Below are 15,539 nucleotides of genomic sequence, written 5' to 3' on the forward strand. Positions count from 1 at the left end.
CTTTCACCAGGCACAGGGAGCCCACAGCAGTGGAGCAGCCACACGGTCCACTGCACTACACTCCCCCTCAACCTCTCAGCAACTCTTTACCTCCACACCGCAGGCAGCTCCACACACGCATGGGGAAATTAATTAATGTTTCCAGTTGGTTCCCAGTGTAGGACTCAGAACATTAAGAGCATAGTGCAGTGGTTTGAGCTCAGAGGACGAGGACTAGATGGTAGTGGATGGATTGAGTGGAGACGCAGTGGTGCATCTCTATTGTGAAATAATATAAAGCAATACAAAAACAATAGTTATTTTGATGTTGCTTTCAAATACAACCCCTTAACCCCTTAAGAAATAGACACAAAACTTTAGAATACACATGGATGTTACCCACATGCCGTAGGGAGGGACAAGAGTGACCTCAGGTTTTTTTTTTTTTATGGTCTCACCCTGCATTAAAAAGTCATTTGTAAATGCTTTAGAAGATAATGCCCATGAAATAAACGGAAAGAAAGAGCAAGCCTACAGTTTCAGTCCATGTACCGTACAGTTTAGAATCATGTTTTTAACTTAATGCTCATATAACCGTGGGCATATTTATTGTATTCCTACTGTGTGACGTAAGAACCATAAGAACATTCTAGATGGGAAAGATGGAGGACTTGATTAGAAACATGACTTTTCATTCATGACCTTCTTGTTTATTTTATGCTCATTTAATTATACCTCAATAAAATGTGTCAAACAGACTTGACAAAATGTACTTATACTGCAAATTGAGTAGAAAGAGGACAGAAAAGTTTTCGTTTTTTTTATTTAACAAGTGACTTCTAATATTCATGAAGCCCATTGTATCCCAGCTAATAGCACCCAACTCCAGCCTCTGTTGGACCACTTAAAACTATTTTCAAATTACTCTTCTGCTACATAAAACACATACAACTCTAATGGAGAGAGCTGGGCTTCAACTTCAAACACAGGCTTTATGGTAAACGTTTGGCAGAGCACATGCACAAAACGAAATTCTCACATTTAATGTGCGATCCTCCCGACTAACAACTTAAACAGACGGCTTTGAAGTGTGTTCCACTCTTCCATTAATGGGGAACATTATTCAGGATATATTTGCGAGGAGCTCTTTGCCAAAAAGCTTTAGATTGTACACTCAATCTGAGAGGCGCACAGGCTCTGCTCTGCCCACCGTGGATCACAACGCTCCACAGAGAGAACACAAAGACTGGTCACACACGGCTCACACACACGGCTCACACACACACGGCTCACACACACACACGACTCAAACACACACACACGGCTCACACACACACGGCTCACACACACGGCTCAAACACACACACGGCTCACACACACACGGCTCACACACACACACACACACACACACACACACACACACACACACACAGGTGCAGTCTCAAAGTGCTAACAGACCAGGCAGAGAAATGTGATATTATTTGATAATGTAATATACTGTTCCTCAATACTCATGCCTGATGGTAAGGCCTACAATCATTAAGGAAAAAGGGAGTAATCGTAATTTGTTTGAGGTTTACTGCTGGTGCAGGTCCCAGTCACCATCTGTGGTGTCCTGGGAGTCACTTTAAGCTTGTTCAAAGCTTACTTTGAAGTTTAGAGAGTCAACATTGGAGGAACGAGAGGCACAGTGAATTGAGAAGGATGCTTTATGCCTAATTGGTTTTAAATATTAAACCAATACTAGTGAAGACCTAACAGATTTCATATAATCTACATTTTGTTGATATCATCTCATTTGTTATCTCTGTTTTCTCCTGCTCTTTCCTCCTGACAGCGTGTGATTGTCATCCAGTTGGCGCTGCCGGCAAGACCTGCAACCAAACCACCGGCCAGTGCCCCTGCAAGGACGGCGTTACTGGCATCACCTGCAACCGCTGTGCCAAGGGCTACCAGCAGAGCCGCTCTCCTATCGCCCCCTGTATAAGTATGACCTGCCTCAGTACTTAGAGATCTGTCCTCAGATAGACCACACAAGTCAGCCCAACCATAGCCCAGCTAGTAACAACACTGGCCCCATCAATTGGAGTAGTCGCTGACAAGTACTTTATCGCGCCAAAACCCATGCTTGTTATACATGAATTCATGGCCTGAGTTCATTTCATTTGGTTATTTCCCCGTGTTCCTTTATTTCTTTGGATGGATATTTTACTGTTTGACCAGAGCTTAAGTAAACAGGCCATAATGTCTAGGCTAACATGGCCTTGTGTGTTGCAGCACCGTTAACAGCCCATCTCCCTATAAATCCACCCAGCCAGTCCAGGGGAATGATGACTGATAGGTTTATTCGCAGTATCAGCAGCCCATAGATTCCAGCCTCTTGCCGATAAACGAAACCGCCACACACAAGATGGGCTAATGGGTGGCTAGCACCGCCAACGCAGCTGGCATGACCAGATAAGATAACGCTGATGGCTGGGACACATAGACATTTACAATTGGCCACCATTTTATACAGCCGTTTCAATTGGTGACATTTCCGATAAAGTTGTATTTGGAAATTCAACAAAGCCATTGTGGAAAAGGAATCAGTGTGATATGTTTGGCCAGGATCCACAGCGATAAAATAAATCTGTGAACCCACTGGAACAGGATTTCTTTAATTTTGTTGGGAAAGTAACAAATTTAGTGTAAAAGTTGGAGCTGAAAATATTTGGTTTCTCGTATATTTTCTAGATAATATGTTTTAGGTTTAATAGCTTAATATTACATTTTTGTGATATCAAACTTCCTGCCAACTTCAATTTTAACAAGGCCGGGGGGCCTGGCTCTCTGTACCTGACAATACAGCATGCCACGAATACAAGACAATGAAACACAAATGGGAAACTGGCTATTAATGTGTATTCCAAGCACAATCTCTGTGTCCTAATCAGCCATCAATAACATGACAAGCTATTAAGGCATCCCTGAGAGTATATCACCAATGCTCTGAGGTTCATTTAAGCCCCAAGGAAGGCGAGCAGGAAATTGAACTGAGACGTTCTAACAACTTTGCTCCTTTTTCCACATATGAAGCTGTCAAACTGAGTAGTGATGTGAAATGTCATTATGTTTGTGCTGTGTTCTCTCTGCTACAGAGATTCCAGTTGCATCGCCCACCGCCACCTATATCAGCTCTGAAGAGCCCTTAGGTGAGTTTGTGACACTATTGAGCCATGTGGCATCCACAGAGTATGGCAATTACTAAAGCATTACATAACAAATATATTGTATTTTAGTACATGCACAATTCTTATCATTGCACAGTTTATATTTTTTATGTTTTTCTATTTCTACATCTTATTTCGGTTCAGGGTCACCTTCATAATTGTAGTATTTTAAGGGTCACCTTCATAATTGTAGTATTTTAAGTGGATATCTATGTGTCAGGAGATGTTTTTGGTCAGCTCTCTCTCCCCGGCCTCCCATTCTGTATTCCCACTCAGCCTCAAGCCCATAATCTGATTGCATGCTTCATTCACACCCGAAAGTTTTTCAATCAATTCTCGCTGCGCTGAGAGGGAAGATAACCCTTCCCTTGCTTACTTATTTACACCCTATTGTTCAAATGCACAGCTCTAAGTCTGCGTGCTATAGTGCAACACTGATTTTAAATGACTTACCACTGTAACATTTAGCTCATACTTTGTCACTGCTCAGTGCATGCGTGTGAGGAGAAAAAGAGAGACCTTGAGCAAAGTATTGGTCTCTAAAACCTGTTGCCTAAGCCAACTTGTTTTTGGTCCAACTTAAAGGGATACTAGCATGCTAGCAGATACCCATAGACTTCCAGTCATTGCGCTAATTCTAGTTAGCATTGTCTCGAGAAACTACCTCTAACTTCCTTCATACTGGACACAGAGACATCATCTGACTCTGGGGAAGTAGAAAAAGGGCCTCATTGCCAAAATCCCGAAGTATTCCCTTAAATTGCCATGCTTGTAAAACATATACAATACCAGTCAAAAGTTTGAACAAACCTACTCATTCCAGGGTTTTTCTTTAATTTCATTATTTTCTACATTGTAGAATAATAGTGAAGACATCAAAACTATGAAATAATACACATGGAATCATGTAGTAACCAAAGAAGTGTTAAATCAAAATATATTTTATATTTGAGATTCTTCAAATAGCCACCTTTGCCTTGATGACAGCTTTACACACTCTTGGAATTCTCTCTACCAGCTTTATGAGGTAGTCACCTGGAATGCATTTCAATTAACAGGTGTGCCTTCTTAAAAGTTCATTTGTGGAATTAATGCGTTTGAGCCAATCAGTTGTGTTGTGACAAGGTAGGGAGGGTATACAGAAGATAGCCCTATTTGGTAAAAGACCAAATCCATATTATGGCAAGAACAGCTCAAATAACCAAAGAGAAACGACAGCCCATCATTACTTTAAGACATGAAGTTCAGTCAATATGGAACATTTCAAGAACTTTGAAAGTTTCTTCAAGTGCAGTCACAAAAACCATCAAGCGCTATGATGAAACTGGCTCTCATGAGGACCGCCACAGGAATGGAAGACCCAGAGTTACCTCTGCTGTAGAGGATAAGTTCATTAGAGTTACTAGCCTCAGAAATTCAGCCCAAATAAATGCTTCACAGAGTTCAAGTAACAGACACATCTCAACATCAACTGTTCAAAGAGGACTGTGTGAATCAGGCCTTCATGGTCGAATTGCTGCAAAGAAACCACTACTAAAGGACACCAATAAGAAGAAGAGACCTGCTTGGGCCAAGAAACACGAGCAATGGACATTAGACCAGTGGAAATGTGTCTTTTGGTCTGGAGTCCAAATTGGAGATCTTTGTTTCCAACCGCTGTGTCTTTGTAAGATGCGGTGTGGGTGAACGGATGATCTCCACATGTGTATTTTCCCACCGTAAAGCATGGAGGAGGAGATGTTATGGTGTGGGGGTGCTTTGCTAGTGACACTGTCAGTGATTTGTTTAGAATTCAAGGCACACTTAACCAGCATGGCTACCACAGCATCATGCAGCGATACGCCATCCCATCTGGTTTGGGCTTTAGTAGGACTATAATTTGTTTTTCAACAGGACAATGACCCAACACACCACCAGGCTGTGTAAGGGCTATTTTACCAAGAAGGAGAGTGATGGATCTGATCTCCATCACCTAGGACTTGACATAGATTAAGTAGATTAATCAAATCTCACATTGTTGTCAATTTCTGCTCAATTTGCATGCTTTCTCAATCAGCTTTAACTGTATGTGCACTCGTAGATCAAGTTATTTCTCGAGTTGGGCTCTGGGATATAACAGCCGTTGAGTATCGGATTTTATGGTGGATTGTGGAGGAGGGGGGTTGAGTGTGTTGGAGTATGTGCGTGTGTGCTGGTCTGGCATCTGTTGTGGGGGGGGTGGGGATGTTGGGGGGGTATGGGATGGACCGCGGGAATTATTTGCTAGGATAATAATTGCTTGTCAATGAATTAAATGTAATACAATGGCAATCCTGGTTATATGTTAGAATCCTATGCGTGAACTGCCGACATTATTACGCATATTAATTGATAATGATGGAAAATAGGATATGCATAATAAAAAATAAAAAAATTGTTATATAGATATATATATATAGAGGTGAAAGCATTGGAAATGCTTTTGGCGGTTAACCTGCTTCTGTTTTGTGGGTGGCACTGTGTGCTGTTTTCGATGGATGGGTCCTGGCCTCTCGGGGCCTTAGGGATACGGAGGGACGTGGGGGGATGCTGATCACTGGGATGACGGCTCAACTTGGGATGGGGAGGGGCTTTAGCGGGGGAATTAGTGGAGAACAATTGAAGGGTTACTCCGTAGCAATGCAAATATCACGGTACAGCTATATGGACACTCAATCATTACGCTATTTTTTATTGGTAAATTTACAAACATATATAATGATAAATAGACTTGAAACTTGTATCTCATTATGGTGTATGGTGAAATAAGTATAGCCAGTTATAATTGTAATGGCTTAGCTGATAATAACAAAAGAAGAACAATATTTACATGGCTCAAAGAGAAGGAATATAATATCTATTGTATACAGGAAACTCATTCAACAATTCGAGATGAAGTAGCGTGGAAAAAAGAATGGGGGGAAATATACTTCTCCCATGGGCAAAGAAATTCAAAAGGGGTGATGATATTAATTAATAGTAATTTCGATCCGAATGTGCAAATTGTCCAAATAGATACGCAAGGTAGATGGATTATTTTAAATATGGTATTGGACCATAAACAGATATGGCTCATTAACCTTTACGGACCAAATAATGATGATCCACAATTCTTTGACAATATATATAATAAATTATCAAGCCTGCAAGCAACTCAAGACAATATTATTATGGTGGGGGATTATAATACTGTTTTAAATAGCTCAATGGACCGAAAAGGAAATCACACCACAAACAATCACCCACATGCTCTTAAGGAAATTGTGAATGTCATGGATACATTAGAACTAGTAGATATATGGAGGCTTAAATATGCTGATCTAGTGAGATATACATGGCGGAGACTGAATCAAGCTAGTCGTCTTGACTTCTTTCTTATCTCATTCTCGTTGGCACCAAAAGTAAAAAAAAGTGTTGATAGGGGACAGAATGCGGTCGGACCATCATATAATAGGCATATACATTACTCTGACTGAATTTCCACGTGGGCGAGGATATTGGAAATGTAATCAAAGCCTATTAGATGATAATTTATTTATAATTAGAACAAAGGAATTTATAACTGACTTTTTCCAACATAACATAGGTACAGCGAATCCCCTTATTGTATGGGACACCTTTAAATGTGCCTTTAGAGGCCATGCAATTCAGTACTCATCTCGAAAACAAAAGCAATTTAGGTCAAAAGAGTTTATACTAAGAAAGAAATAGAAAGTCTAACAGAACAGATAGATGGCAATAAAAACTGTAACATAGAGGCTCAGAATAAATTAGAGGAAAAACAAAAAGAAATGGAAAAACTTATTCAAGAAAGATCAAGTGTAATATATTATAAAAATAAAGCAAACTGGATGGAATATGGGGAAAAATGCACAAAATTCTTTTTTAATCTTCAACATAGGAATGCTACCAAAAAGAACTTAATGAAACTGGTTACAATTGACGGAGTCACCCATAATTCACCTAATGATATTTTGAAGGAAGAAACAAAGTATTTTAAGCATATGTTTTCTTTTCAGTCGCCTCCATCTCCTCTAACTGAAGCTAATTGTAGAGATTTTTTTCCTATTGATAATGTCAAATTAACAGCCACACAGAAAGACTCATGTGAAGGTGAAATTACAGAGGAGGAACTTCTGGATGCAATTAAAGACTTTAAGTCCGGGGAAAACTCCAGGGTTGGATGGCATACCAATCGAGGTATACCAAACCTTTTTTGATATACTAAGAGGACCGTTATTAGCATGTTTTAACCACTCCTATGTAAATGGTAGATTATCTGGCACTCAAGAAGAAGGTCTGATCTCATTATTACTGAAACAGGATACAAGTGGAAAATATAAAGATCCAGTCCATTTACAAAATTGGAGGCCCCTTACACTTCAGTGTTGTGATGCAAAAATCCTAGCAAAATGTATAGCGCATAGAATTAAAAAAGGTATTGTCGGATATTATTCATTCTAATCAGACAGGTTTTTTACATGGAAGATACATTGGAGATAATATAAGGCAAGTATTGGAAACAATAGAACACTATGGAAGATATGGGAAACCAGGCCTGCTATTCATAGCAGACTTCGAAAAGGCATTTGATAAAGTTCGACTGGAATTTATATATAAATGCCTGGAGCATTTCAATTTTGGAGAATCTCTTATAAAATGGGTCAAAATCATGTATAGTAACCCTAGGTGTAAAATAGTAAATAATGGCTATTTCTCAGAAAGTTTCAAACTGTCAAGAGGAGTGAAACAAGGTTGTCCACTATCGGCATATCTATTTATTGTGGCCATCGAGATGTTAGCTATTAAAATCAGATCCAATAATAATATCAGAGGATTAGAAATACAGGGCTTAAAAACAAAGGTGTCATTGTACGCAGATGATTCATGTTTTCTTTTAGATCCACAACTAGAATCCCTCCACAGCCTCATAGAGGATCTAGATACATGTTCTAACCTCTCTGGATTAAAACCAAATTATGACAAATGTACTATATTACGTATTGGATCACTAAAAAATACAATTTTTACATTACCATGTAGTTTACCAATAAAATGGTCTGATGGTGATGTGGATATACTCGGAATACATATTCCAAAGGAAATAAATGATCTCACTTCAATAAATTTTAATAGAAAGTTAGCAAAAATAGATAAGATCTTACTACCATGGAAAGGAAAATACCTGTCAATTTGTGGAAAAATCACCCTGATTAACTCTTTAGTATTATCCCAGTTTACCTATTTGCTTATGGTCTTGCCTACGCCTAGCAAACAGTTTTTTAAATTATATGAGAAAAAAATATTCAATTTTATTTGGAACGGCAAGCCAGACAAAATTAAAAGAGCATATTTATATAATGAATATGAATTCGGAGGACAGAAATTATTAAATATTAAAGCATTAGACCTATCACTAAAATCTTCAGTCATCCAAAAGTTATACTTAAATCCGAACTGGTTCTCAAGCAAATTAGTAAGATTGTCTCACCCACTGTTCAAGAAAGGCCTTTTTCCCTTTATTCAGATTACAACCTCTCACTTTCAGTTATTTGAAAAGGAAATAATCTCCCAAATGTCACTATTTCTAAAACAAGCCATAGAAAGTTGGTTGCAATTTCAATTTAATCCTCCAGAAACGACAGAACAAATAATGCAACAAATATTGTGGTTAAATTCAAATATACTAATTGACAAAAAACCTTTATTTTTTGACAGAATGTTTAAAAAAGGTATAATCTTCGTAAATGATATCATTGGTAGGACTGGTGGAGTTATGTCGCACATGCAGCTAACAAAAACATATGGAAATGTCTGCTATACCCAAAATTACAACCAAATAATTGCAGCCTTACCGCAAAAGTGGAAGAGGAAAGTTGAAGGGGGAGAAAGTAAGGAACTTGTCTGTCGGCCTTGCATTAAAGAACATAATTGGTTAAGGAAAACTGTGATAAATAAAAAAGTATATCAGTTTCACTTAAGGACCAAAGGATTGACAGCAGTCCCATATAGATTGCAAAATAGTTGGGAAGAGATCTTTGACGTACCGATCCCATGGCATAGTGTTTATGAACTGACACGCAAAACGACACCGGATTCAAAAATTAGAATCTTTCAATTTAAATTATTATATAAAATTCTTGCTACCAATAGAATGTTATTTATATGGGGGATACAATCTTCCCAGCTCTGCAGATTTTGCTGTGAAGAGATAGAATCATTAGATCATTTGTTTTGGTTCTGTCCATTTGTAGCTTGTTTTTGGACACAGGTCCAGGAATGGCTAAAGGATTGCAATATTTACCTGGAACTAACCTTGCAGATAGCATTACTGGGTGATCTGAAAAGTCATAGTCAATCAATCAATAATATAATAATACTTTTAGCAAAAATGTTTATTTTTAATTCATAATCTGTAGAAGCAATGAGAATAGAAAGGTTCAGAACTTTTGTAAAACATCACAGTATGGTTGAAATATATATGGCAAATAGAAATCCTATATGGATGGTGTTAAGAGATAGATGGGAGGTATTGAATAGAGTTGAAGGATGGGACTAATAACAAATAACAACAAATAATAACAAAGATAGCTAATAATGTAAGCATACTGTGTCCATAATAAGTATATAGGTTGTATGTTGGGAGCTTTTGGGAAAGAGCACAGTTAGAAAGATATGGCATTTAGAAGCAAACCGGATGGACATCATGAAAATGATCGGAGAGGTTGAGAGTAGAAGAAGTTCAGGAGCAAAAAAATAAATAAATATATATATATATAGATATAGAATTATTGTAAAATTAACTCTGTCCATAAGGTGTAGATAGTAAGTATAGACCGGAAGTAGAGGCCTGGGCGTTGTTGTTCACTAATTTACTCCAAGTAGGGAAAGGATGGTGGGGTTGAAAAGTAATAAAGGGGAATATATATATAAAAAATTAAAAAAACATGGGGGATTGGAAGTGATGCAGACAATTACATTGATAGAAGATACAATCTATCTGCAATATTAAGCTGATCCATCCCCCCGAAAAAAAAAAAAAAAAAAAAAGAAGGAGAGTGATGGAGTGCTGCATCAGATGACCTGGCCTCCACAATCCCCCGACCTCAACCCAATTGAGATGGTTTGGGATGAGTCGGACGGCAGAGTGAATTAAAGCAGCCAACAATTGCTCAGCATATGTGGGAACTCCTTCAAGAAGGTTGGAAAAACATTCCAGGTGAAGCTGGATGAGAGAATGCCAAGAGTGTGCAAAGCTGTCATCAAGGCAAAGGGTGGCTATTTGAAGAATCTCAAATATAAAATATATTTTGATTTGTTTAACACTTTTTTGTTTACTACATGATTCCATATGTGTTATTTCATAGTGTTGATGTCTTCACTATTATTATACAATATAAAAAATAGTAAAAATAAAGAAAAACCCTTGAATGAGTAGGTGTGTCCAAACTTTTGACTGGTACTGTAGGTTCTGTCATTTTTTATCATTATCATCATACTAACAGTGTGGTGCCACATATTTCACTGAGGTGAATGGCCAACCTGCTACATACGGTGGCAACCAGCTGCAATGGGGTTTGGAGTCTTGTCAGGAGCCCCACACAGACACCAACCTCCTAATTAAGAGCGGTGTGGTCCCCAGGGACCCTGGAGAATGGCGGTGGCCCCGCTCGAGAGGCCACACAAAGGGGACATTTGTCCTCCCAGCGGGGGCCGAGGCCTTAATGAGAGCTGTGGGTGTGATGGCCAGTGCTGGGATTGTGCTGCTGGGCTAATGGGCAATGGCAGCTATCAAAGGGAGGTACGATGAAGGCCTCCAGGGGCCAGGGGGAGACAAATGGGCCCCAGCCCTCACCACATTTACATGGAAATCAGGCGTGGTCGATATGGACTCGTCAAATTCATTTACTTTGGGATTTCCCTTCCCTTTTTTCTATTTCTACACCACCCGAAAGCTGCCAGGCGTGTCACTAGAAATGTTTTCTCCACATACATGCACTCCCCATCCCCCTGCCTCCGCCCCAATCCTCCTTTTTGGGGGGAGTGCGTTTTTTTCTCACTCCGCTGTTACCCGGGCAACCTCATTCACACTGAGTATAAAGGGAAAGAAAGGGGAGGACTGGACAGAGGGCTGGAAGAAATAATGAAGTTTGTCCATATTCAGGCAAGCTGAAAGGTCCCCTCTCTCCCAACTGCTCCCCCTTTTCCCCTGGCCGACCAGCCCCTCGTTCCCACCCCACCAAAAAGAGCATGGGGCTTATTACACTGGGAGGGGGAGCAAAACCAGGAGATGTTCTGGTTACAATTTGTGTCAGTAAGTGGAAAAGTGGAGGGAACAAACGATTTCCATTTTCAGTTTGGCCTCTCGTCCCAGCCCCATCTCCCCCATTACAAAAGGTGCCTGGCACCCTGACAACACGACGGTCGGCGGACATCGATAAAGCCTCTTGGCACGCCTGCGAGCCCAGGTCAACACAGCCTGGTGTCAAAGGGATAGCACCAGACCCGAAAGCAATTAATCATAACTCTATGAGCTCTTTCTGGCCGCTGGTTTGCAGCAGGCTCCTCTCAAAGGCCACAGAGAGATCGGCTCCGGCCAACGTGAGAGTATTCTCTTTCTCGCCTCAAGTGTGTTGGATACTGTTTAGGCCCCTGCTAATTTTTGGTAGGCTACTAGCTAATTTCCCTCAGTGACCTCCTTTTGTAAGAGACCTTCCCAACCATGAGTGCTGACACAATGGATGCCAGGACTCTGACAGGCTAGGAATTCTGTGTGGAGAGGTTGGAGGAGGAGAGTGGGAGAGAGCTGACAATAGGATATGTGTAAAGGCGTCCACATGCTTCCCATCCTAAACAGCTCGGAACAGTTTGTGCATATACACTGAGTGCACAAAACCATAGGCTGACCAGGTGAATCCAGGTGAAAGCTATGATCCCTTATTGATGTCACCTGTTAAATCCACTTCAATCAGTTTTTGTGCACTCAGTGTATTATGACGACATTGTGTGACGTTTTTGTTTGTTCTGGTCTTTGGCAAGTTTTTTGTTTCCAGCTGTTCGGGCACACAAAAAATGTTCTCGATGCTATCCCAAGTTCGGGAGCCGAAGTCTACGCCCCTTTGTCGGTCATTGGTCAACAGTAGGGATTCTTCAATGAAGTGTTTGTTGACATTCAATGATAGACAACTCACTTTCATGCACATTTTGTTCACTTGAGAAATACTAAACCAAACATCTTAGTTAGATGTAAAACTGTGCGACAAAGATCTCCTCTGCAAAAACGTCAAAATTAATGACAGATTTCTTGAGTTATCTTAGATTTATTCAAACTATTTTGAGGAACTGGCTACGGCGCCTCAAGATGAACAAACAGTACTATTGACGATTCTTCTCATTTTTCAAGCGAAGGTCTTGTAAGGGAGTATGTGAGCACACTCGTTCGGTTTTCCTAGCCAAGTTCGGCTAGGCGCCAGCCGAACCGAAGCATGCGGAAGCCTTAAGCCTCCACCAGCTCCACAGGGACACGATAACAGCATAACATGAGACAGTGGACCATAAGTACACTAAAATGGCCTGGCAATATATGTAAGCTTTCAAACCCTTACAGTGGGGGTAGTGTGTAGACCCTTGGATGTACCTAAAAAGCATTTATTAGATAACATAATTGAGGTCAGTCCATAAACCATTTGAGAGAGAGAATAATTCAAATCTAGATGTTTGTGATATGTTGGGTGTGCTGTAACCTAATCCACCCATTCTTTCCCTCTCTTCCACAGACTGTGATTCTCACTGCAAGGCATCCAAGGGCAAGCTAAAGATCAATATGAAGAAGTACTGCAAGAAAGACTATGGTGAGTCCACTATGCAGGAATATTATGCCCAGGCGTCGACCAGCGGTTGAGGGTCAGATGTATTTATTAATCTCAGGCATGTCCACTCCCAAGCCCCTCTCTGTGGTTTATTCACGCTCCCAGGATTAGAGTCATTGCATCAAAGGGAAATGGTCTCAGAACTGAGCCCAGGGGACCCCGATGATGGACAGGCCAGCCAGTATTAGACTGAGAAGTGCTGCTTTCTGGGAAATAATACATGATGGAATTTTTTTAAATTAAATATTTCCTGAAGGTCATGTTCAAAACCAGACAGCTTTAGACTGTGTTTGAGCCATGATGGTGTAAAGCACATTAACAGATGTATCCAGTCTACTTACACTTTGATTAGTTTATATGTAAAACATATATACATATTATTATCTATCATCTGTAAGCTAGCCACACAAAACCTATGTCTAACATATCCTAACATCCCTGCACTGACATACACTCATTACTATGTGAGATTCATTGGAGGGAGAGGGAGCTGGACAGAGAGAAGAGTGTTTGCTGGGGGCATCCTCACCGCAGGGCCTCTACTTTTATCACCAAAGATAGAGATCAGTGGCATCAGTGTCTGGGCAGAGAAACAAAGGGATTATTCAACTCTATCCTCTACATCTTGAGCTCATATCAGTTCCTCCACTCCAGCTGAAACTGTCCACAGAGAGAGGTTGTGGCACGAGCCAGCCCCCCTGTTGGTTTGGAGAGCTGCAAAGCTCCGCTCTGCCAGGCTTTAGCTGGAACTCTTTGGATTTGTTGTTCCACCTTGACAGATGTGTGTGTGTGTCTTAGGGGAGTTGTACCTCATAAAGCCAGGGCTCTGAGCTTCAAAAGGCCGCAGAACAAGCTCCCACTGCGTCCTCTCACAGTCCCTCTCAATTACAGCTAACGGACCATTTCCTCTCCCCTTCCACCTCCCTCTAAGCCCTGTGGATCTGCTCACCCTGGCTCCTGCCCATGGTCTGGGGAAATCACTACTTTCAGGCCCGCTAGCCTCTGTGGGGTCCAGTATTATTGCTCCATGGTGAAAGGCTGGTGCACCCTGGGAGCATGAGGCTCTGGCTGGGAGCTGGCTCTTAGGCATTTTCAGCAAGCCCCATATTAATAATATTAGCCAAAGCGCACAACAAATATACTCTGTCATCAATGACTCCACAGGAATTCATCTGCATCTGAAATACTTCTGATTAAATGTGCCATTACAAATGTGCCAGTATGAAAGCATTCACTTCCAAGCCAAATACAGGTATTAAACAGCTTGTGTTCTCATGCCTTGCTTTTTTAGAACTGTTTCACAAATGAAATAACTTCTATAACTTGAAGCTAAATGGACATTTGAGTTTGAATGATTGATGATGCTGGACTTGTATCATTATATTCTGAATCAGCACCAAAAAACAGCAACACTAGATCTAAAAACAGATCAAAAAGAATGAGAAGGGTGGGGGGTAATGTAAGAGAGACAGTAGGGGACAGTAGGGACAGTCCATGGATGATATCATAGGCCAGGCGGCCTCTAATATAGTGTTTCATTGCGCTGTACCACTGTGTAGCCTCCATATCCCCATAAGGAGAGTAATTCCCTCCCCTCTGAGGGTTTCCATTCCATTAATCACAGTAGTAGTATGGTGCAGATCTCCTATCAGCAGATTCATGTCTGCTAACCACTGTACAAATCTCCCCAGTCGCAGCAGCAGCACAAACCCTGAGGCATGTCCAGCGCTCTGCCACCATGGGAGAACAGATCATACTCCCTATCACCAAATATCCACTAAAGTTTCCTTTATAAAAGACAGTGCAAGCTCTCTTAGACTCCTGGCATGAGACCTAACTGTACAGTAGGCCTATATAATATTGAATATTTTGGTCACCAATTCCTCTGTAGTTATACCCTTGTCCATAGACTGCTTACAGGGTAAGTACACCAATGTGTCATATTTTAATTTGGGTGAACTTCCCCAAACCCTGTGTCACGCCCTGACTCAGGGGATGCTTATATGTTGAGTCAGGGTGTGTATATTCCTTGTTGTGCTTTTTCTATGTTGTATTCTAGTATGTATAGATCTATGTTGGCCGGTGTGGTTCCCAATCAGAGGCAGCTGTCGCTCGTTGTCTGTGATTGGGGATCATACTTAGGCAGCCTATTGGCACTGTGTAGTTGTGGGATCTTGTTCTGTGTGAGGTTTGTTGTGTTTTACCTTTGGACGGCACGTTTCGTTGGTTTATTGTTTTGTCGTTGTTTATTAAGTTTAAAATAAACATGTATGCATATCACGCTGCGCCTTGGTCTGACCCGTCTATGAAAGAACGTGACACCCTGATTATAGCAGATATGGTGAAACACATCCAGCTGCATTGGCCACACTGTTCCCCTTCATAGCTGTCACATGTCCAAAAACCTCATCATCAATCATAGTTCATCAATCAAACAGAGCGATACGTCAGAGACTTTTAA

The 15,539-nt window shown here is 40.7% G+C and overlaps 1 protein-coding gene across 3 annotated transcripts in view; it reads left to right on the plus strand.

Annotated features, from left to right (window-relative positions):
- Nucleotides 1-15,539, plus strand: part of LOC121568976 (netrin-1) — a 50,838-nt gene that overhangs the window by 29,587 nt on the left and 5,712 nt on the right. For all 3 annotated transcript variants that reach the window (XM_041879522.2, XM_041879523.2, XM_041879524.2), the window contains exons 4-6: nucleotides 1,817-1,966; nucleotides 3,120-3,173; nucleotides 12,986-13,060. In XM_041879522.2, coding sequence (XP_041735456.1) covers nucleotides 1,817-1,966; nucleotides 3,120-3,173; nucleotides 12,986-13,060 — 279 coding nt within the window. The remainder of the gene's footprint in view (nucleotides 1-1,816; nucleotides 1,967-3,119; nucleotides 3,174-12,985; nucleotides 13,061-15,539) is intronic.

The sequence above is a fragment of the Coregonus clupeaformis genome, chromosome 7, assembly GCF_020615455.1.
Source record: "Coregonus clupeaformis isolate EN_2021a chromosome 7, ASM2061545v1, whole genome shotgun sequence".
In the NCBI taxonomy this organism is placed as follows: Eukaryota; Metazoa; Chordata; class Actinopteri; order Salmoniformes; family Salmonidae; genus Coregonus; species Coregonus clupeaformis.